Source organism: Dama dama, chromosome 19 (genome assembly GCF_033118175.1).
Source record: "Dama dama isolate Ldn47 chromosome 19, ASM3311817v1, whole genome shotgun sequence".
NCBI lineage: Eukaryota > Metazoa > Chordata > Mammalia > Artiodactyla > Cervidae > Dama > Dama dama.
In genome coordinates, this window is record NC_083699.1 from 28404559 (window position 1) to 28429905 (window position 25347).

A 25347-nucleotide genomic window follows, 5' to 3' on the forward strand; every position below is an offset into this window, starting at 1 on the left:
AGCCATTTGAGAGTTTGACTACCATCTGTTTTGTTTCCTGCCAAAATTAGTTGCTAGTGATAATCTAATAATTAATTAGAATAATCCAAAATTAGATTATGCCATTCTCTGATGTCCTGCCAAAATCAGACACTGGCATAATTTCTCTATTCAAAGGTATATGGGTAGAAGTTCAAAGATATCTACCTCAGAACGCCAGCATTTCCCCCCAACCGGCGGAATTCAAGTCCCCTTTTATTTCGTCATTCTAACTTGCCTAAGATTTCCAAAACACTGTGTCTCGTTAAAGGACACTGTATTTATGAACATGGGGCTTGCCAGGTGGCTCAGTGATAAAGAATCTGCCTGCCAATGCAGGAGATACAAGAGGCGCTAGTTCGATCCCTGGGTAGGGAAGATTCCCTAGAGAAGAAAATGGCAACCCACTCCAGTATTCTTGCCTGGGAAATCTCAAGGACAGAAGAGCCTGATGAGCTACAGTCCATGGTGTTGGAAAAGAGTCTGACAAGACTTAGTTACTGAACAACAACATTTTATGAACATGCTATTTGCATAGTTATTTAAGTGAATAAATAATAGTGGAATCTTAACAAACTATTTGATATTTAACCACTGTAGATTATGAACTAAAGTCAACTGTAGGTCTTCAAATATGAGACGGATGTCAGTGAAATGTATAAATAGCATTCCATTTTTGGTAAATCATAGAATTTTTATATTTTACTATGGTTTTTTAATAATATTTGCCTAGTTTTCAGAATGAAGGTATTAAAATGAATTATCAGGATTTCCTCTAAACAGAGTAATGTTTCCTAAGTTGATACTGATTGAGCTTTGGATGAAGGGAGAAAGTGATGTCAGATAGGAATATTCATTTACTTATTGTAATTAGCATTTTAGAATTTTCTTCTTTAATGGTGTTGCCAGGTTCAAATCTCTGCCAGGGAATTCAATAAGTATTAAGGAGGAAAACAATCATAATTTTAAAAAATATGTATATTTTTATTTGAAAGAGACATATGATTTGTATATTTATATGTTATATATATATATAATTTTTCTCTTATTACTCAAGGATAAAATTTGTGATTCTTTGGAGGTAAGTGATTAATCATAAACATTTCAGGATTCTGGATTTTAAAATTACTCTCTGCAGTTGGACTGCTCAACTGAATGAAGCTAACCTTTTGTCATGTCACGATAACCTCAAAGATGTTTTTCATATATGCATTCCATACTTGCTGCTGTTGCTATAGATTATATAATCCAAATGCATGAGTTGCTGTGGGTTATGTGACTTAATGAGAGGACCCTTAATGCATCTCTTCAGATTTTCATAGGACTTCTGAAAATGCAGCTAATTACTCTAAAGGAAAAAAAAAAAAAAAATATATATATATATATATATATATATATATACATTGATTTGAGGGGAAACACTCTGATAAGCTTACTTACTAGTCCTTAAGAATGATATATAACTTTTTAGATTGAAACTCTGGTACTTCCTTATCTTGCTTTCTTCTGTTCAAGTAGGGATTGTGGTTAGTTGGTACTGAGAAAAACTAAAGAGTGTTAGAGATGAATAGGTAAAATATGCAACAGTATAGTAGCTGAGTATGATAGTTTTGCTTTTTCTTTGCAAAACAGGGAGCAATAATCAGAAGTTTTCTAAACTCAGCAATGTTTCTTATGATTTTATAATTTGTTTAGATATATATAATTTCCAGTATGCAAAAATAGAATACAGACCTTAGAAAATGTATGAATGTTTGATTTTGAAAATTCATTGTAATTTGAATTAAACATATTATTATTTTTTTAAAGTAGAGTTGCATTCCTGACTTCTTTTAACTTCAAAATTTCCAAAACGATATTTCCAAGAATATCTTACAATAATTATTTTTCAAAGGGATTATCATTTTCCTTATTCTGTTTAAGGGCTTCTCTGGTGGCTCAATGATAAAGAATCCACCTGCCAATGCAGGAGATCAGGTTCAATCTCTGGGTCAGTTTCCTGGAGGAGTAAATGGCAAACTATTCCAGTATTCTTGTCTGGAGAATCCCATGGACAGAGGAACTTGGTGGGCTACGGTCCATAGGGTCACAAAGAGTTTGACATGTCTGAGCATGCAGGCATGTTCTTTAAACAGATTCTATTCCTCCACACCCAATACACACACACACACACACACACACACACACACACACACTTTATTTGCTATAGTCTAGATTTACAAAACTAAGGCTGAAGAGTGTGGATGGTAATGCTCTGGATGCAGTTTGATTTTTAATCCTAGGTCCACTATTAAGTAATTGTGCCACTTTGAGAAATTTAGTTAAACTCTCAAATTCCTTGTTCCTTTATCTGTAAGTTGATGATAATAATATCTAACAACTATGATTGTTTTGAAGATCATATGCCTCACACATAATAATAAATATTGGTTTATAGCTTCCCAAGTGGCACTAGTGGTAAAGAACTTGCCTGCCAGTGTAGGAGACACAAGAGATGCTGTTTCAATCCCTGGGTCGGGAAGATCCCCTGGAGAAGGGCATGGCAACCCACTACAGTATTCTTACCTGAAGAATCCCATGAACAGAGGAGTGTGGCTGGGTACAGTCGATAGGGCTGCCAAGAGTTGAACATGACTGAAGCGACTTAGCATCCATGCACGTATATTTACTTATAGAGACTTTAATATTTTTATTTCCCCAAAGTTTGACCATGAAAAGAAAAGCCAATGGGAAAATTAATATTTCTCAGTGAGTATGTGACTTTTCTTTATGGGTTATCAGATCATAATAGCACTTTAAGGAAAATTCATTGTTTTGTTTAGATTTTTAAAACTGGACCATCTATCCCTTACACATGGTACAAGTATACTTAATAAAGTATTAATTCTTGATTATTAGCAACAGTTAATCTATTTCACACTTTCTCAAATTTCTCTGATTTCCCATTGCTTATTTTTGTAGCTATTGGAATGTTGGATCACTGTAGAGAAAATTGTATAGACATCAGTAGATCTCACTGATAAGTTCAATATGTTGTAAGTAATACAATAGCAGACCTTCAACTGTGTACAATTAAATTGATTAAATTCACTCTTCAATTTATTCAGTTAATAAAGTCTTGCTTAGAAGCTTAAGACACTTAAAAATAGAAGAAGTCATTATAAACTTTTTAAAAAATTTAGTTGTTTTTTGACTCTGCTGGATCTTCATTGCTGTTCAGGCTTTTCTCTAGTTGCAGTGCACAGCTTCTCATTTCAGTGGTTTCTCTTGTGGCTCATGGGCTCTAGGGTGCACAAGCTTCAAGAGTTGTAAAACATGGGCTCATTCGTTGTGCCTTCTGGGCTCCAGAGCACAGTCTCAATAGTTGTGGTTCACAGGCTTAGTGGCTCTGTGGCGTGTACGATCTTCCCAAGTCAGGGATCCAACCCATGTCTCCTGTATTGGCACATGGATTCCTTGCAACTGAGCTACCAGGGAAGTCTGAATTCATTATTTTATAAAACTTAGTTTGATCTTGACATTACTGTATCCCACTCAAATATCTAACCAATAGGAGCTAGATTTCTATATTTAGCTTGTGGGTTCCTTGTCTTTTAATTCTCTGTAAGTCAACATGTTTCCAAGGAAACTAAATTCACTTTCCAGCTGGGTACTGCCGAACACAAATTAGGACTATGAGTAGGGTCTACCTGGATCAAGACAACATACAATATTAATCTTGTAGTGACTAAAAATATTATCATGATACTATATGAGACCTTCTGAAAATCTTCCAAAAGGTTTTGTGTCTTCATTTTGGAGTTATTTGCATAACAGGAACAGTTATATTATTCTTAATTATCACCAAGACAAATAATGCCAAATAATATCATAGTTTTCTATAACATTTGTGATATAAGAAATTTGCATAATTATCAGAACAAAACAGAATTTTTAATATTATCTATCTATCTAAATGATAGGAGCACAGATTATCAAGCATGGTAATAGGCATACATATCTTCTGCTACTTTTTGAGTAATGTTAGAATCAGGAATTTCTTTTAAGTTTTAGAGAATACAATGGTATCAGTTAGGAGTTAGTGTGCTAAAACACAAAGTTATTGGGAATCATCTGGCTTCTTCATGAAATTTGCTTTTTTCTTTGATATAGATAAATTTTGTGTATGGCATGTCTGATATTCTGTATCTTGAATCCAAGATTAATTCATGCTTTCATCAAGCATGAACTATTTTATACAAAGCAAGCTTCATTAAGAAGACCCTTTTTTAAAATCTTATACATTAATCCTCAGTGCCTGGGGCAGTGCCTTACTCCTAATGCACAGATGATACATCTGCTGAAAGGATTCTGAATAAAATATTAATTATTTCTAAAGATCTCATTAATAGGGCTAATGAATCAATGATTTTTCTTTGTATTAAACACAAAACAATAAAACAGTTTTTAGTTTGAACGAATGGCTAAGTTTATTGAATTAAAATTATAAATCTTTTACCTGCTCCTTCCCACTAAAAACACCCTAAATTATTGTCATGTTCATTTTCATTTGTATTAAGTAAAACTAAATTTGGATGGAGATGAAAAAGTAGAATTACTTACACTTGACTAAGTGGTTTGAATTTTTTCCCCTATCAAAACCTACCAAAGGTTCTACCTCATTATATTTCTAGTTTAAGGTGATGGTTCTTTTACTAATTTCCTATGACATAGTGAATTTCTCCCCCTTCATTCTGATGGTCCCTTAACTTGTATTTTCATTACCTGGGTAATGCAACTGACAAGTGTGTATATGAACACTGACACATTTCATCGATATATATTGTAGTCAAGGAGAGTAATTTGCCTAAAGATCATAGCCTGCCCAGCAATTTATCTCACACCTGCCCAGACAGACACAACAGTCTAGCTCATCCATCAAAGTTCATGATATAAACTCAGTGGAATTTGAAACTTACAATAAGAAAGTGAAAAGGGTGTAATCAAGATTACATGCAAGGCGTCATAGAGCATACAGGTCCATATTTTAAATCAACTATTTGTCAACACTCATGTTAATTTGAAAGTATATATCCTTTTGAATACATATATATTTCATGAATTCAAACTAACTTTTTATGGATTTAAATTATAATTTCCCATCATAAAAATGTAAATTTATAGAAATTCTTAAAAATCTTGGAAATCTTTTAAGTTAGAATTATAAACTAGGGTTAAGTCTTAAATGCCCAGAAACACAGATTACAAATAGAAACCTTTGTTCCTATGTTTCACATTTTTAGTCTCAGAAAATTCAAATGCTAGAATAAATTCTGACATTAGTCAATCAATCCTAACACAATAAACATAATCCTTTCCAATTCATTATGGTGGTATCTTAACATTTTTTTTAATGTTTTAACATATCATTTTCACAATGTTGTTCACCAGAATGAGCACTTGACATGGATACATTTGGTGGTATCCCCACTTTACAGATGAGAACACTGAAATTTAGAAATGTTAAGAACTTTGTTCAAAATCATAAAACTGGCTACTACAAGTACTAAGAATAGCATCCAGCTCATGTGAAATCAGAACTTTTTTCCCCCACAATTCAAAACTGCCTTTTCCTGTATTTATGTGTTTCAGAAAGAATTGGAATGACACTTGGAGGCCATCTAGTCTAAGCTACCTGATTTTATAGATTGAAAAATCAAAATGAAGTTCAGAGTGAGGGGATAGAACTAAGATGAGGACTCAGGTTCCTACATAGAAACCTGAGTACCATATGTTCAAGGTACTATTTCTGGAAAATTCTCCTCAAGTATTTGATGTGGTTATTGGTCATGTTTAGAGCATGTGATTTTATTGTCTCTATTTTAGTGCTTATAACATAGAGGCAACATTTTCTGAACAAACAGTTCTAACCAGGAGATGAGAGGTGGTTCTTTCAAGTGCCAGGCACTTATGTCTGTGCACATCCAGGCACCAATCTAGCAAGAAAACCTGGTTTGAAATTTAAATGAAAGGCATCATTTTTATGTACCATGTACCATCAGTCAGTCACTCAATCGTGTCTGACTCTTTGTGACCCTGTGGACTGTAGCACGCCAGGCTTCCCTGTCCATCACTAACTCCTGGAGCTTGCTCAAACTCATGTCCATTGAGTTGGTGATGCCATCTAACCATCTCATTGTCTGTTGCCCCCTTCTCCTCCTGCCCTCAATATTTCCCAGCATCAGGGTCTTTTCAAATGAGTCAGTTCTTCGCATCAGGTGGCCAAAGTATTGGAGCTTCAGCTTCAGTCCTTCCAATGGATATTCAGGACTGACTTCCTTCAGGATTGAATAGTTTCATCTCTTTGCAGTCCAAGGGACTCTCAACAGTCTTTTCCAACACCACAGTTCAAAAGCATCAATTCTTCGGCACTCAGCTTTCTTTACGGTCCAACTTTCACATCCATACATGGCTAGTAGAAAAACCATAGCTTTAACTGTAGGGACCTTTGTTGGCAAACTAATGTCTCTGCTTTTTAATACTCTGTCTAGGTTGGTCATAGTTTTTCTTCCAAGGAGCAAGTGTCTCTTAATTTCATGGCTGCAGTCACCATCTGCAGTGATTTTTGGAGCCCAAGAAAATAAAATTTATCACTGTTTCCATTGTTTCCTCATCTATATGCCATGAAGTGATGGGATTGGATGCCATGACCTTAGTTTTTTGAATGTTGAGTTTTAAGCCAGTTTTTTCACTCTTCTCTTTCACTTTCATCAAGAAGCTCTTTAGTTCCTATTCGCTTTCTGCCAGAAAGGTGGTGTCATCTGCATATCTGAGGTTACTGATATTTCTGATGACCCTATGGACTGTAGCCCACCAGGCTTCTCTGTCCATGAGATTCTCTAGGCAAGAATAGTGGAGTGGGTTGCCATTTCCTTCTCCAGATCTTCCCAACCCAGGGATCGAACCAGCGTCTCTTATCTCCTTCATTGGCACTGGTTTCTTTACCACTAGCACCACCTGGGAAGCCCCAATATTACTAATAAGTTCTAAAATATATTAGCATCTAATTAAAATGACAGTGATTGAGTTAATTGATCTATTTTCTAACTCCTAACCCTAATTTTTCAAATGTTTTCAAGGTATGTAAACATTTTCAACTTTACATAAAGATTTTTGAAACTTATGTCTGTGTTGGCAAGTAAGAGGAGGGAAATCTGAAGGGGTTAAATTGATTTAATTTCTCTGGGTCAGATACTTCAAAATCCAATACTTCAGAAAATGAACATATGAAGAAAGGTCCAATTTGTCATATTGTTTAGCAGTTCAGTAGATGTTCTTGTCTGTGAACTAGAGAACTATTTATTATTTGCCTGAGTTCAGAGATGAGACAGAAATTATGGGGTTTTGCTCTATTGCTGAGGTATCAACCTCTTAATTTCCTAGAGCATCAGTGCTATTGTTATGGATGCAAGCACAGAGACTGCAGGTCACAAAGATCCAATATCATACATTTTGTGTAAGTAGTTTCAGATTTAGCAGCCAGAACAATACTGCATTTCAAGTTAGAAAATGTATGACTTGGTTTTCACTAATGGTGTCCTCAGTGCTCACATAACCCCAAATATCCGATTTTTCAGATACAAAAGGTTGAAGTTAGACTTGAGGATGTATTTTTCATTCTACCTGTGAGTCTGTCATGAGGCAACACTAGAGGATCTATTTGAAGTGTTGGATTTATTCGTTTTGATAACCTTGAAATCTACATTGGTGTCTATTTAAAGATGATTCATATTAACACAGCTCATTTGTGCTTTGACTAATTGTTGGCCATTTGCTGCATACTGGAATGTCCAGCTTGCACCGTGGAAAGACCACCCATCATTTCAAAGCATCACAAGATTGCAGTAATTGCATTGGTTTAATACTATGCTATCCTTCAACTGGTAAAAATTACCCTCTCTTCAGATCAACTATTTCATTAGGCAATACATGACCTCTGGTTGGAGCATATTATTCTAATATTTGCCCAGAGAGATAGAAAAAACTGATTACCTTAGTCGTTTTAGCACCTTTTATTCTTATAATGAACTTTTGCTGCTGCTAGAGTTACTAAAATGCTATAATATCCTTTGTTTGGCTTATGTAGCTATCAGAGAACCATTGTGGCATTTGATAAGTTTTATGCCATGGTCACAAATCTTTTTTTATGAGCTATTGTTTTCTCTATTATGATAACCTTAAGAATAGCATTCACTACATGTGAGTGACTTTAGGTCTTGTTTAAGTGACCAAAGAATAAATAACAGCAGTCATATATACAAGGAGACATTAGTGAGGGCAGAAAATGTTACTTCAAGCCATTCCTATAACTTTATATTGTTTATTTCTATATACAAATCTTAATAAGATTTCTGTCTTTTTCTCACCACTGCTGTCTTCTTTGCAACAACTGATTTTTCCTCATCAGGTTTTTCCTTGATAGCAATGACAGTAGCATTTGTACACAAAGATGATATTTTTTTCTTTTGACAAAACTACTGCACTGCCTCAGTTTTCCACTTGGAATAATGAATAAAGACCAAGAAGGTCTTGAATGCAGTAAAACAACAGCAAAAATACAAAGCAATCTTACATCTTTGTTTTTTTATATTTTTTTCAGATGCAAATTTTATGACCATTAATAGCCAACATTTATCAATAGCATTTATTATATATTATGATGTACTAGGCAGGGCATGCTGTGTTTTATATTCACTATTTTTGGTGAGTATAATCTCCATTTAACCAATGGGTAACAGAGGCTTAATTTTTTTTACTTTGGGAGACTTAACCAAAGATTTAAGAGAACAGATTATTACAGTCCACTGAGAGTCATTACAACCAAAGCATATCTTATTGCCACATATTCCCTGATGCTTTTCTAAATCCCTGAAGCAATTAAATAAGAAGATAAGTGTCACCTAAAATAAGTATGGGTTATTTTTGTTTTTTATTCATTGATAGTTAGGAATTACTTGTTAATTAAAAATGCTTAATGACTGATGACTTTGAAATCATGTAACAATCTATTTTAACCAAAATATGATAATATGTGCCATCCAGAGAGTTATGCTTTTCTTAGCCCCAGTGGTTACCTCGACATGAGTTGTATCATAATGCAAAATCTTTTGTGGCTTTTTATGTTGAAATCACCTTCAAAGCTTTCAGAATGTCCATTTTGGACATTTCGAATTGGTCAAAATTAATCAAATGAAACTATAACTGGAACATACTTGGCATATAAAATATCCAGTAAACTCAAGTTTTGTTATTGTTTTTAACATGAATATTTTATGTTCATGTCTGATGACTACATTGGATGATCAATTTAGGAGATATTGTTTGCAGCACTAGCAGTAATGAGATAATTTTCTTATTTGTTTTTGGAATGACTCTAAAGGTACCTTCAAAGAAGAAAATCTAAAATGTTTTTTTGATTAGTAGTGGTATGAGATAAATGCATAATTTCTCAGGTGATAACAATAAAGCACACCATTCATTTGAATAATGGAGACTAGACTAGTTTGTTTTATCAAAAGTCCTTCTCAGTGCTTGATGATAATTTCATAATAATATATAAAAAATAATAAAATTAAACACTTATGTAGAGCTTACCATGTACTTGGCACTGTTCACTGTGTATCGATTCATTTCCTTTAACAACTTTGTGAAGTAAGCTCTCATTGTCACCACCATTTTATAGATGAAGAAAGAGAGGCATAGTCTGGAAGGTAGTAACTGAACAGGATGACAGAGCCAGCAAGTGGCAAAGCTAGGATTTAAACCCAGATAATCTGACCCCAGAGTCTATGCTCATAATCAAAAATGGGACAATCAGCAACAACCACTTCAAAGTAAAAAGTATAAGTCGTCAATGACTAACATAAAGATTAGGAGGTGAAGTTTAAGACTAACTAAATTAACTTCATTAAATTGACTTTTAAAATTATATATTTTTGTTTTAATCAAAACTAGCAACACATTCAAGGAGATTTTATATTCATATATTTGTTCTCCATTAACAAAATTTTAAAAATCTTGCAAAACACAAAAGTTTTGTTTAATGTAAAAGTGGAGACACCTCTGATGGTTCTTGACCCATGGCACTTTAGGCTATACATACAAAGTTGTCCAGCATTTTTGGAAAATGTTGTTTCTTTATAAACATTGCTATTTTAAAGTTTTATGCTTGAAAAACATTATAAATAAAAATATACTTAAAAGGCATGTTAATTTCAGATCACTGGGGGCATTAAATACAATTAAAGAGCAATTTTGAATATTTCTGATTCATATGAAAACTAGCTTATTTTGATCTCATGAGAAATGAGTGGTCTCTAGTTGTAAAAAAAAATAAAAATTAAAATATAGAAAAATGTTTTAAATATGTCTCCTGGGAAAGCATTATATTTTTGTTTTAAAGAAAAGAATCAATTTGTAACAGTGACTCACATTTTAATACCTGTGAATTTTAAGTTTTATTGAGGAAATGAAAATAATAATTTGAGCATTTTTTTCCCTTTCATTTACATTTTAAGTTTCTGTAAAATATTAATTCCATTTTTTGGAAGGTAAATTTGCTCTGAACTATTTTCTGAAATCCCTGAAAAATGTTTACAGCATAAGCTTTTAAATTAATTGAAGAAAAAAGCTTATGCTTGCCTAATAATACTATTTTTTGTATGAATGTGTTTAATGGTTTTTAGTTTGAGTTGTTAGCATCTACTGTCTAATCTCTTAATGATAATCTCAGATATCCTGGAATTTGTTGTCAAAGTAATTATTAACATGAGCTATCTATTGTTTTACATTGAGATAATGAAGAAATATCACATATATTTAGATTCCAGTTTGAGAGAATCTTAGCTATTTTGGTTTGGTTTCTTGTTTGTTCAAAGGAGTTAATCACTTGGAATCTTACATAAGCCTATCCTTGGAGATTTGTATCCCAATTTTAAAAACCATTTTAGAGAAGACTCTAAAAGGTTTTGAGCTTGCTAGGAATAAATAGCTAAATTATTTTACAATTACTTAGAGAATTTCTTGCTAGAAAAATTCAAATTATATAAAGTTACTATTTTTTTTTTAATTTTTAAAGAGAAAATTGTGTCTCCAAAATTCAACCTACTTTAAGATCAACCAGAATGTGGGTGATTTTACTAATTTTTAAAAAATGTTTTTCTCTCATTTTTTTCTGGAATAAATCATTGAAAATCTTAATGCTTAAGGAGATTAAATTATTTCAGTTTATTATTGTGTTACAATATTATTACAATGCAAAAATTTATTCTTAGATCATTTCTCATGATTTTGTATTTTTTTTTTCATTTCCAGTACAGTCTACCAATGCTAAGGTTTTAATCTATGATTTCTTTTATTAAAATGTTACTGAAAGAGATCACATTTTTCCATGTTTAGAACACTGATATTTCAGAATTTACACATGACTTTAATTGCTCAAGCTGGTGGAACAGGAATTTCTGAGGGAGGGAAATGTTGCTGAATTAGCACTTGAAATTGAGTCAGTTAAATCATTTTTAGAAATTGTGCTGGCTTCTTTATGGTGCTTGTTTGAAACTGCCAGAAACATGTTTCCTTCTTAACTCCATTCACGAATATTAGAATGTGAAAACGCTCAGTCGTGTCCGACTCTGTGACCGCATGGACTGTAGCCTGCCAGGCTCCTCCATCCTTGGGATTTTCCAGGCAAGAGTACTGGAGTGGGTTGCCATTTCCTTCTCCAGGGGATCTTCCCTACCCAGGGATTGAACCCAGGTCTCCCGCATTGCAGGCAGACACTTTATTGCCTGAGCCACCTGACTAAATTATAAGCGCCATAATAAGTACGATGCATAAATACAGATTCTGCCTTTATTTTGTTTTTCTTCTGTAGAAATATCTTCTCAATAGTGGGAAGCCCCCATTTATCCTGTGGGTTCTATGGAGAAAAATAATCTATTGGTGCTTTTAAATGAAAATCCTGCTGAACAAGACTGCTTACTCTTAGTACCTGAGCAAAAGAAGTAGAGTGGATATTTTTTTCTTTTTCTTCAGAATAAAGATAGGGAAAATATTGCATAACCTCTTATTTAGCTCATAATAAAATTTGAACTTCAAAAGACTGAACTAGCAATAGATGAAAGAATCAGTTAGGATTCATAAATCAGAACTTTGACCTGAAATGAGAGAGTAGGGCTTATCAACTCAAAATGGCTCATGTCCAAAAAATACTGATGTATGAATATGTCACTTTTATCCTTAAAGTGCACACAACATATTTGTAAGTCAAAACTATTTCTAATTTAGGATTTATTGCCATGGTTTATGACTCTACTAGATTTTATAAATCTGCTAATGGACTTGTAATTGTAACATTTTTTTAATTTATATAAAATGCAATATATAAAGCTATTCTGAGGTATATAAACTTTTATTTACATATTATTTTGTTAAAATTCTAAGATTCAAACTTAGTCATCCTCCTTAGATCTCGGTTATGTGTTAATTTGGTACTTCAAGCCCTGGTTATTTTATGAGTATTAACGAGTCTTGTGGGAATATGTTTAATTTTTTATATTGAATGTGAATATCTTATATAGTTGCTTTTCTTTTAATACTTCTTTATTGTTTATTCTGTGTCCAGGTGACTCACTTCTGTCATCACCTTCTAACTCTGTGTTGCCCACAGCAAGTATCCCTTTAGCAGGCAGACTAAATTATATTTTTTCTAAGAATAAAACTTTTACATAGCTCTTTAAACAATTTACGACATCTTCATGTTACAAAACCATTTTATTTTGAAGTGGAAGATGCTTTGCCTCCTGAGTAAAAGGGAAATCAGAGCATAATCTTCAAAGTGGTTGGAGGTGGATAACTGTATAATATTCATGGAAAAACAAACTCTCTATACATTTCTCGGTCTTGAGGATTTATGTTATCATAAGTTTTGTTGAGGGCTTTATGTTTAACTTTTTAAATCCTCTGTCTGTGTAAATTTGATAAAATCACTAAAATAAGATTAACTTAATGTGTTTTTATCAATTGCTAAGATATTCACAAAATTCAAATCTAACATTATGAAGGGGTAGATTGGGAATAGTTTCCTTGTATCCATGTACCCCAATCACCCAATTCCTCTTCTCATGGAAACCAGTGTTGCAAAAATACCTTCTGAAATATTCTTACTACAATTGACGTTGAACAACATGGGTTTGAACTGTATGGGTCCACTTGTACATGGATTTTTCTTTTTTTTTTTTCAGTAGTAAATACTATAGTATTACATGATTCCAGTTTGGTTGAACTAAGGACACAGACCCTTGGATGCAGAGCAACCTCAGATGGAGGAGGAACCCTACATGTGGAGGGCTGACTAAAGTTGTAAACAAACTTTGAACTGCTCAGATGTTTGGAGTCTCTAATCCCCAGGTTATTCAAGAGTCAACTGTATAATAATTTGAATCAATACAGAGAGATATAAAGATTAAAATTGTTAAAAGTTAATCCAAATCCCACCTTCCCAATAACCATTGTTAATATCTTATAAATATTATTTTAATAGTTTCTCAATGCATATATACAGTTGGAAGACAGAGCTGGATGAATGGAGGTGAATAGATGTATTTTAATTAAATAATTATTTAATTGCAATATTAAGAAAAGTATACATTTAATTTTGTTTCAATATAATACATATTGGGGTTCCCCTGGTAGCTCTGCTGGTAAAGAATCTGCCTGCAATGTGGGAGACCCCAGTTCTATTTCTGGGTTGGGAATATCTCCTAGAGAAGGGTAACACTACCCACTCCAGTATTTTGGCCTGGAGAATCCATGGATTGTATAGTCCTTGGGGTCACAGAGTTGGACACAACTGAGTGACTGTTACTCACTCACTCACTCATAATATATATTAGATTCTGAAGAAGCTCTACTATGTACGGAGAAAAAAAAGATCCTGAAAAAATCTGAGATCTTGGATTCATTGTGCTCTTTTTATTACCTGTTTAAACTTAAAATGACATCCAGTAAATTTCTGCTTATAAGATGTTGTAGTAACTACACCTTACTGCTGAGTCCTGAACCTTGATTGCTAATACTTATTTATTCTTTGTTATTTATACCATCAAGACTATATTTTATTTTATAATAGTAATTTCTGGATTTTTTAATTGAAATGGTTAAGCATTGAATCCATTTAAATTTTTTAAAAAAGCAATCAAGGTTAATGCTTAACACCAGTTTTATCACTACAGTTGCTTTATTTCTGAGTGTTTTTGAGTATTTTGAGTATTCTTATTTAGTTGGATGTTTATTTTATAGTTTAAAAATGTAGGTAATTTAAATTTAAATATGTTTTTACATGGCATTTTATTTTATATATATATATAATATCTATAATATATATTAATATATATATCACACTCAATTCAGTCTTCAAATTTTTTAAAAATTTGGTATTGCATTGAATTCTTATATTTTACAGTACTATACACTAACTTTTGTAGTATTTTCCTGTATTTTCTAGTACAAAAAAACCTACTAAATGTGTTTCAGAAATGTAGAGATATTTCCCACTTAAATAGCAAAAAAGTGAATTAAAATACTGCCATGTTGCAGTCATTTCTGCTTTTTAAAATAAATATTTTATATGACAATATAAAGAGCAGTTATGGAAAACAGACATCTACATATACTTTCAAAGCCTTATTGAAACTATCCTATTGGCACTAGATACCAATCAAGGTGCAGCCATAGTTAGTAGCATATGCATATGCCTATCAGTTATAATGTACATATTTGAAATATTCCATTTTGCCATTGGGCCCATTCCTCTGTCCTTAGAACGACATGAACAACTGTCTTTGATCAACTGAAGCAACTTGGGATCATTTGCTTGACTGGCTTCATGAAGCAGACATAAGGTCACTTACTTCCTTTATATGATTAGATGTGAAGAAAGCGATGTAGTACTGTCACTCTTCCAGTTAGAGGAACATAACCCTCCGAGGAGTTGCTGCGGTTGCTGCTGCTGCTGCTAAGTCACTTCAGTCGTGTCCAACTCTGTGCGACCCCATAGACGGCAGCCCACCAGGCTCCCCCGTCCCTGGGATTCTCCAGGCAAGAACACTGGAGTGGGTTGTCATTTCCTTCTCCAATGCATGAAAGTGAAAAGTGAAAGTGAAGTCGCTCAGTCGTGTCCAACTCTTCGCGACCCCATGGGCTACAGCCTACCAGGCTCCTCCATGGGATTTTCCAGGCAAGAGTACTGGAGTGGGGTGCCATTGCCTTCTCCGTCCGAGGAGTTGCATAGTTATTATTGATGAAAACTTGCACATCTTCTACATCCAATCCTCTGAAAATCCTATCTGGACCAATCAGAATAGGAACTTATCCATGTTTGAAAATTTAGGACCCAGTCATGTTCATTGGAAGTCTTGTCATCAGGAATACTGAAGACAGGCCACTCTCTTCCCTTTAGTCAGATATGCACATCACATCTTTGGTTTCAACAAAAACAATAGTTTTATCTTCCTTCTCCCTCAAGTTCTCTTCCATTGGTTTCCATTAAGATTTTCTTCCTTGCATGTGTCATTATATATATCCACAATCTGAAGAATATTGTGGTTTTTATTCTAGTGGACTAGTATTTATATGAATAAAATGTTTCAGGCAGTCTTCAGGAAGCAGTCTTACTTTTTTGGCCAAGTTGGATTCTATACTAGGCCTTGCCTATCAGATCCTAACAATACATAATCTTATATGGGGTAAAAGCCCACATCAAGCATTCCATATGCTTCATCAAGAAGAATGCAGGTTGTTGTCCTTAGTTTGATTTTTCTCACACACTAAATATCATTTTTCTTGGAGTTGCAATACAGTTTTCCAGACCTCTCTCCAAATGCCCTTGTGAGGATCACTGAAGATGCAAGTAGACTATAAGCAATAGGTTGTATAGTATTCACCAGCGTCTTGGTTTACTGTTGGCTACTTTCTGACTTGATGCAGCACCAAGATGATGATCAATGAGGACGATGGTAGGCAGTACGTAAGAAGTTTGCTTGAATCCATTTGAGCTCATCCAATTATATCCTACCTATTCAGAGCAGCTGAAGACCCCTGAGTTTGAACAACAGGGGGTTCAGTAAAGCTGTCTTATAGTTTCTAAGACATATACAGGGTAGTTTGCTTCAGAGAAATTCAAAACTGGCTTTGGGCAGTTATTGGGTTTCTCTGTTGGCTCAGATGGTGAAGAATCCACCTTCCAGTGCAGGAGACGCCAGTTAAACCCCTAGATTGGGGAGATCCCCTGGAGAAGGGAATGACAACCCACTCCAGTATTCTTGCCTGGGAAATCCCTTAGACAGAGGATACAGCCCAGGGGTCACAAAGAGTCAGACACGACTAAACAACTAACACTTTGACTTGGACAATTATTACCTCTAACTGCAATTTCCTCACTTCTGTGGTATGCTTCCACCTATTGTGCTGCTGCTGCTGCTAAGTCATTTCAGTCATGGCTGACTCTGTGCGACCCCATAGACGGCAGCCCACCAGGCTCCTCCATCCATGGGATTCTCCAGGCAAGAGTACTGGAGTGGGGTGCCATTGCCTTCTCCACCTATTGTGCTATTGGTGGCCAAATTAATATGCTCTTGCTCACAATTCTTCTCAAATTTAGGCATCTCATAAAAATTCCTGTTCTTTTTAATCTGTTTCTCTCCAGAGTTCCTATACTTATTTCCAGATAGAGGCTCTCCCTCAGTTCAGTTCAGTTGCTCAGTCGTGTCTGAATCTTTGCGACCACATGAACCACAGCACGCCAGGCCTCCCTGTCCATCACCAACTCCCAGGTTCAGCCAAACCCATGTCCATTGAGTCAGTGATGCCATCCAACGATCTCATCTTCTGTTGTCCCCTTCTCCTCCTGCCCTCAATCTTTCCCAGCATCAAGGTCTTTTCAGATGAGTCACTTCTTCGCATCAGGTGGCCAAAGTATTGGAGTTTCAGCTTCAACATCAGTCCTTCCAATGAACACCCAGGCCTGATTTCCTTTAGGTTGAACTGCTGAATCTCCTTGCAGTCAGAAGGACTCTCAGAGCCTTCTCCAACACCATAGTTCAGAAGCATCAATTCTTTGGTGCTCAGCTTTCTTTATAGTCCAACTCTCACATCTATACATGACTACTAAAAAAAACATAGCCTTGAATAGACAGACCTTTGTTGACAAAGTAATGTCTCTCCTTTTTAATATGCTGTCTAGGTTAGTCATAACTTTCCTTTCAAGGAGTGAGTGTCTTTTAATATCATGGATGCAATCACCATCTGCAGTGATTTTGGAGCCCCCCAAAATGAAGTCACCACTCTTTCCACTATTTCCCATCTGTTTCCCATGAAGTGATGGGACTGGATGCCATGATCTTAGTTTTCTGAATGTTGAGCTTAAAGCCAACTTTTTCACTCTCTTCTTTCACTTTCATCAAGAGGCTCTTAAGTTCTTCATTTTCTGCCATAAGGGCGGTGTCATCTGCATATCTGAGGTTATTGATATTTCTCCCAGCAATCTTGATTCCAGCTTGTGCTTCTTTCAGCCCAGCGTGTCTCATCCTGTGCTCTGCATATAAGTTAAATAAGCAGGGTGACAATATACAGCCTTGACGTACTCCTTTTCCTATTTGGAACCAGTCTGTTGTTCCATATTCAGTTCTAACTGTTGCTTCCTGATCTGCATACAGGTTTCTCAAGAGGCAGGTCAGGTGGTCTGGTATTCCTTTTCAGAGTTTTCCACAGTTTATTGTGATCCACACAGTTGAAGGCTTTGACATAGTCAATAAAGCTGAAATAGATGTTTTTCTGAAATGCTCTTGCTTTTGCAAAGATCCAGTGGATGTTGGCAATTTGATCTCTAGTTCCTCTGCCTTTTCTAAAACCAGCTTGAGCATCTGGAAGTTCACAGTTCACGTATTGCTGAAGCCTTGCTTGGAGAATTTTGAGCATTACTTTACTAGCGTGTGAGATGAGTGCAATTGTGTGGTAGTTTGAGCATTCTTTGGTATTGTCCCTCTTTGTGATTGGAATGAAAACTGACCTTTTCCAGTCCTGTGACCCCTGCTGAGTTTTCCAAGTTTGCTGACATATTGAGTGAAGCACTTTCACAGCATCATGTTTCAGGATTTGAAATAGCTCAACTGGAATTCCATCACCTCCACCAGCTTTGTCTGTAGTGATGCTTTCTAAGGCCCACTTGACTTCACATTCCAGGATGTGTGGCTCTAGGTGAATGTGAGTGATCACACCATCATGATTTTCTGGGTGGTGGAAATCTTTTTGTACAGTTCTTCTGTGTATTCTTTCCAGCTCTTCTTAATATCTTCTGCTCCTATTAGGTCCATACCCTTTCTGTCCTTTATTTAACCCATATTTGCATCAAATATTCCCTTGGTATCTCTAATTTTCTTGAAGAGATCTCTAGTCTTTCCATTCTGTTGTTTTCCTCTACTTCTTTGCATTGACCACTGAGGAAGGCTTTCCTATCTCTCCTTGCTATTCTTTTGAACTCTGCATTCAGATACTTATATCTTTCCTTTTCTCCTTTGCTTCTCACTTCTCTTCTTTTCACAGCTATTGTAAGGCTTCGTCAGACAGCCATTTTGCCATTTTGCATTTCTTTTTCTTGGGGAGGGTCTTGATCCCTGTCTCCTGTACAATGTCATGAACCTCCGTCCATAGTTCATCAGGCACTTTATCTATCAGATCTAGTCCCTTAAATCTATTTCTCACTTGCACTGTATAATCATAAGGGATTTGATTTAGGTCATACCTGAATGGTCTAGTGGTTTTCCCCACTTTCTTCAATTTAAGTCTGAATTTGGCAATAAGGAGTTCATGATAAGAGCCACAGTCAGCTCCTGGTCTTGTATTTGCTGACTGTAGAGTTTCTCCATCTTTGGCTGAAAAGAATGTAATCAATCTGATTTTGGTGTTGGGTATCTGGTGATATCCATGTGTAGTTTTCTCTTATATTGTTGGAAGAGGGTGTTTGCTATGACCAGTGTGTTCTCTTGGCAAAACTCTATTAGCCTTTGCCCTGCTCCATTCTGTACTCCAAGGCCAAATTTGCCTGTTACTCCAGGTGTTTCTTGACTTCTTACTTTTGCATTCCAGTTCCCTATAATGAAAAGGACATCTTTTTGGAGGTGTTAGTTCTAGAAGACCTTGTAGGTCTTCATTGAAAGATGAAAGAAACCCATCTTTTTGCCTTTTCATACTGTTCATGGGGTTCTCAAGGCAAGAATACTGAAGTGGTTTGCCATTCCCTTCTCCAGTGGACCACATTCTGTCAGACTTCTACACCATCATCTGTCTGTCTTGGGTGGCCCCACATGGCATGGCTTAGTTTCATTGAGTTAGACAAGACTGTAGTCCTGTGATCAGATTGGCTAGTTCTCTGTGATTGTGGTTTCAGTCTGTCTGTCCTCTGATGCCCTCTCTCAGCGCCTACTATCTTACTTGGGTTTCTCTTACTTGTACGTGGGATATTTCCTCACTTTTTTTTTTTTTTTTTTTTAAACAAAAAGCTTTCCCTAACTGCCTCCTAATCATGGTTCATCAAACCATATATACTGCCTATAATCTTGGTCACCTGAGTAGGCAAACACGTTATCACTGGTTTGGTTGGTGAGGAAGAAGCTGGAGAGAACTGAGTGCAATGACTCCCTGGAAGTGGCTGTGGTAACATTGAAGCCTTGAGGGGGTTTGGGGATAGGCTTAACTGAACAATAGCAAGACAAGAACTAGAAATAAATAATGTCCTTTTATTGTTTTAGAAAGGGTTTTTCAGTACTTAGTTCTGTAAATTCTTTTATGTTTGAAGAAGCCTGCTCATTGCCTTTATTTTTTATTTATTTATTTATTTTTTTATTATTATCTTTTTTTTTTTTTATTAGTTGGAGGCTAATTACTTCACAACATTTCAGTGGGTTTTGTCATACACTGATATGAATCAGCCATAGATTTACACGTATTCCCCATCCCGATCCCCCCTCCCACCTCCCTCTCCACCTGATTCCTCTGGGTCTTCCCAGTGCACCAGGCCCGAGCACTTGTCTCATGCATCCCACCTGGGCTGGTGATCTGTTTCACCATAGATGGTATACATGCTGTTCTTTTGAAATATCCCACCCTCACATTCTCCCACAGAGTTCAAAAGTCTGTTCTGTATTTCTGTGTCTCTTTTTCTGTTTTGCATATAGGGTTATCATTACCATCTTTCTAAATTCCATATATATGTGTTAGTATGCTGTAATGTTCTTTATCTTTCTGGCTTACTTCACTCTGTATAAGGGGCTCCAGTTTCATCCATCTCATTAGGACTGGTTCAAATGAATTCTTTTTAATGGCTGAGTAATATTCCATGGTGTATATGTACCACAGCTTCCTTATCCATTCATCTGCTGATGGGCATCTAGGTTGCTTCCATGTCCTGGCTATTATAAACAGTGCTGCGATGAACATTGGGGTGCACGTGTCTCTTTCAGATCTGGTTTCCTCAGTGTGTATGCCCAGAAGTGGGATTGCTGGGTCATATGGCAGTTCTATTTCCAGTTTTTTAAGAAATCTCCACACTGTTTTCCATAGTGGCTGTACTAGTTTGCATTCCCACCAACAGTGTAAGAGGGTTCCCTCAAAAATATACAAGCAACTCCTGCAGCTCAATTCCAGAAAAATAAATGACCCAATCAAAAAATGGGCCAAAGAACCAAACAGACATTTCTCCAAAGAAGACATACAGATGGCTAACAAACACATGAAAAGATGCTCAACATCACTCATTATTAGAGAAATGCAAATCAAAACCACAATGAGGTACCATTACACGCCAGTCAGGATGGCTGCTATCCAAAAGTCTACAAGCAATAAATGCTGGAGAGAGTGTGGAGAAATGCTCATTGCCTTTAAAGGTGAAGGATCACTGACTTTATTATCATAATTACTAAATCATTAAAATGTGTTGAATTTTGAATACGCATTTCTGGTAGCTGATGAATGGTATAATAGTGTGTGTGTGTGTGTGTGTGTGTGTGTGTGTAAGTAAAAGCTTCACCTACAGCAGGTTGCTAGGATAGGGGTATAGATCTTAGAAAACCAGAAAAGGTATTGTTATGGTTTATTCTTCTTTCTCACATCTTTACTGACCCATCTGGGAACTCCCTCATCTAATTCTCTGGGTATTATAGTTCATTAAACCCGTGAACTTATTTACAAGTAATCAATGAAGTGTTTTGCAAACTCACTTAAAAGTATTTGAGATGCTTTGTGTGTATATTTTTAATAGCAATAAGATGGTGTCTTCCTAGGCAAAGTGAGGGAGTGAGCTAATGAATTTAATTATTATAGATGGCCAATCTGAATAGTTCAAGCAAATATTATCTCTTCCTCAGTAGGAAATTTTTCTGCTTGAATAACTCTGATAATTGCCTCAGGTCTCTACCTGAGTAGGCAAGGCAGTCTTCAGCTGTCTCTATATATTCATAGTTAAATTAGATTCGATTGAAAAACAGCCTCATAGGCATTTCCTGGGGAATTTGGAAGGTTCAAAGTGTTAGAACCTGGTAGCCCAGCCCCTAACCAACAAAGTTACCGCATTGTTGCAATTTCAGTTAAGGTGTGTCTCTCACCTAGGTAAGTTAGGTTTTGTATTTGATTTTTGATCCCTTCAAAATGTATTTTTTTTTTAATCTTTGGAAGTATAAAAGAGTTTCTTTTAGTGGGGAAAACAATATTCAGCTAATACTTGATATTTGACAAAATACAAATAAGTTCAATAGAAAAAGAGTGGTTTATTACCTCCCCCTGCCTCCCGATCCAGTGATACGGTCTGTATGATTACAACCCTATCATTTAACAGAAGAGAGCACAACAGGGGATCTCTGTAGTCAGTTCTGAGAGAGATGTGTGCTCTGTCTACTTCTATAGGTCTGAGTAGTTGTTTTTGGAGGAATGCACCTGGTAAAACACATTTCTTTTATAAAAGGGGGTAAGATTTGAGGTAGGCTAATGCCTGATGAACAAATGATTCTAAAGTAAGAAAAATATAGTAGTAAAATGTGATTTTTATAATCTAAAGCCCACTAATTCCTCTGGATAGTCTTATTGAGAATGAACTAGAAACATTGTCCATAGTGTGGAATTGCTTGTGAATTTTAGAAGAGTATACATATCCGTATGCCATTTTCATCACAGCTTGTTTTAACTCAGGGTTTAATTCTATAGTTCTTTTTAGCAATCTTAATTAGAATACCATATTCTGAGTCAAACCAATCAATACAAAATCCATTTTACCCATGAGAAGCAAACAACTAGCTCCATTAACATCAGCCATTGTCTCGCCTAAGAAGTGAGGGAAGGCTGTATTTACCAGCGATTTTCTTACCCTGAAAATCGCCTATGTCCTGCATTTCAGAAACCCAATTTGAGCAAAGATTTTCAGTGAAGAGTATAACAAATAAGTAGAAATAGAATTTGGAACTTGAGTTCAGACAACTGAAGATTGTACAGTATAGTTGATAGAGAGAAGATGACAAAAATAGGATAATTTCACACAAATCTTCATCTGCCTGAAAAAGGAAACAAAAATGGTGAGGAGAAAAGATTCTCCTTACCTTTGGATAAAATTTTTATCACCTGTACCAAATCTTTGAGCACTTTGAAGAGCCCAGAAGTGCCCTGAGGTTTATAGTAATTGCTTTGACATATTATTGGTTCAAAGGTATTTTAACCCTAACACCTCATTTCAGGAAAGCCACGATCTTTTGATAGTTGGGTATCTTTAAAATACCTTTCACTGTTACACTAAAAAATGTGCTATGGTAGTTTTGACTGCATAGAAAATGTCATTGTTTTTGTGAATACATTTTGTTTCTGTTTGGGGGTTCTCTAAAGAAATGTGCTTTCTCTTCATTTATTTACCTGTTCTAGACTCTGTTTGGGGCCATGGAGATTCAAATATCTCCGTTTTTTGAGGAGCTCCTGGTCTAGTGCCAGTGAGAGAGAGATGTATGTATATTAACACTTAGAAATGTAAATATCAGTAGAGGTTTCCACCATGTTAAAGGAGAGCAAATTGTACATTAATTTACTTCATTTATCAAAATAATATTTTATCTAATCTTAGGCCAGTGTTCTGTGTTTCACATGCTTGATCCTGTTTAGACCTTATATATTCATGTAAGTTATATCTGGTTATATCTAACCAGTATCCCCATATTACAAATAAGGAAACTTGGATTGAAAATTGCCACATTTCTGAGCCAGGGCCACACAGCTACTGAATATCAAGCCTGGATTCACTTCCAGGACTTTTGGATTCCAGAACCAAGTTCTTTACGCATTAGCTTAAACTTCTCTATGCAAGAATCATATAATATGCATGTATCAGTGACTGTTCAATAAAGAACATCCTTTATAATCCTTATCTAAATTTATTCTTATTCTCAGTTTTATCATCTGCTTTACATTGTTAGTATGTTATATCTCAATAAATTTGAGAATTATGAATAATATTTTTAAATGGATAACAAATATTTACAAAATAAATATAAGTTTCTCTGGATATGTAAAGTCACTATCTTTCAGTTTAAAGCTTAGAAATATGTCATGACTCAGAAATCTCCTTTATACATTCTTCAGAGTATTTCTAATTTTAGTGGAAAAATTAGTTCAAATCACTTTTATACTTTCTAAATATTAGGATTTAAATATATTTAATACTATAATAAATTAAGTAATCCATAATAAGATATTTTCTTGGTCAAAACGTGTATGAGTTTTTATTATAAAGTTTCAAGGTTATATCATGCATTTGTCTGTTTTCTTAGATGATTCTAAAAGAAATGTTACAAAAGTACCCAGTATTTTTGTTCATAGTGGCTCAGCTTTCATTTTTTATTCCTTTATTCCAAACACACAACATCAGATAAAATATGAAATAGTTTTCTAAACTAAAAAGCGAATTTCTTTGCATTGGCAATGAGGAGTTTAGTGTGCATCACCCATGAGGTGTAAATAACTGAAGATGGAACTATTGTAAGGGATCAAACCCTGACTCAATGTTTGAAGACAAAGACTGATGTGGAACTCTGTTTCAAGTTAAATTATGTTAAAAAAAATAAATAAAACTCTGTTGTCATTTTCACATGTAGTTATAGCTTTCAATAAGTCATATACCTAAAGAAGTTAGTAACTGAACCAAATTATCTGTTAGCTTTGAGATTGAGTCCAATATTGATTTTTCCAACAACTTATGGAACAAATGTGCCAAAATGCCATAACTCAGGTCAGGTTTATATGGCAACAACTATAATATCATTGGACAAAAATAAATCAACAAAGAGAGAAAAATAAAATCAAAACATATCACTTAAGTAAACTTCAACCTAGAAACACAAATTCCAAATGAGGAGAAATAAATTTCTTAATTTCAGAATTTCTGATTATAAGAAAGACCAGGTGAAAAACATCTAGAACATAAATTCTCTATTGAAAAATTATTATTTAAATTTATCATATATATGTTTATTCTAAATTCAAGAACGAAATGGATTAATGTAAACTAACAGGAAAATAATGCTGATGAAATTCGGGAATAAAAATATAGCCTTGAAATTTTAAAAGTCCAATAGATTTTGCATTTGACTAGACCCTGTTGTAGAAAGAATTAATGAATTGGAGGTCAGCACTGAGGCATTAATCTAGAATATAGCACTGAGAGATGAAGAGAAAATAAATATGATAAAGCAGTTATAATAGTTTGCAGAAATTTGATATCTACCCCAAAAAAGTCCCAGAAGAGAGTGGAGACAAAGAAAAAATAGTATTTGAAAGTACAAACACAAAAATTGTTTAAAAATTGACATTTTAAAAATCAGTGCATAGCCACTTCAAGAATTTCTTTTAAAAAAGAGGATTCCTTATTTTTAGTTGGTTACTTTTAATCTACATTTTATTTATCTTGTCTGATATTATATATATTTATATAGATATAGATATATATATGAGCTGAATATGTAATGCCTTTGGGGAAGCATAACAAAATCAAAAAGAAAAGATCTCCAGTAAATCAATATAAATATCAATGAGCTGAGTATAATACCTGTGTGTTTGCTGGACCATAGCTGAATAGAATGTTGATAGGGAGCCCAAGCATGAGAATTTATTAGGTCTCCAGAAAACAAAACTGAAAGCATCAAACTTCATTTGGATTGGCCAAAACTTCATTTGGATTTTTCCATAAGGTCTTACCAAAAAAAATATGAA

The 25347-nt window shown here is 34.9% G+C and overlaps 1 protein-coding gene and 1 pseudogene across 10 annotated transcripts in view; one reads left to right on the forward strand and one right to left on the reverse strand.

The window, feature by feature from the left end:
• The window catches only part of NAALADL2 (N-acetylated alpha-linked acidic dipeptidase like 2), a 1498179-nt gene that overhangs the window by 1300324 nt on the left and 172508 nt on the right, over positions 1-25347 (forward strand). The window contains exon 12 of one of the 10 annotated variants that reach the window (XM_061168370.1): positions 13299-13527. The exons of the other annotated variants lie outside the window; for them this stretch is intronic. Within the exon in view, the coding sequence (XP_061024353.1) occupies positions 13299-13301 (3 nt within the window). The 3' untranslated portion in view covers positions 13302-13527. Of the gene's footprint in view, positions 1-13298; positions 13528-25347 lie in introns of those variants that run through there. 10 annotated transcript variants of the gene reach the window in all.
• Positions 13466-22414, reverse strand: LOC133073813 (probable ATP-dependent RNA helicase DDX5; annotated as a pseudogene).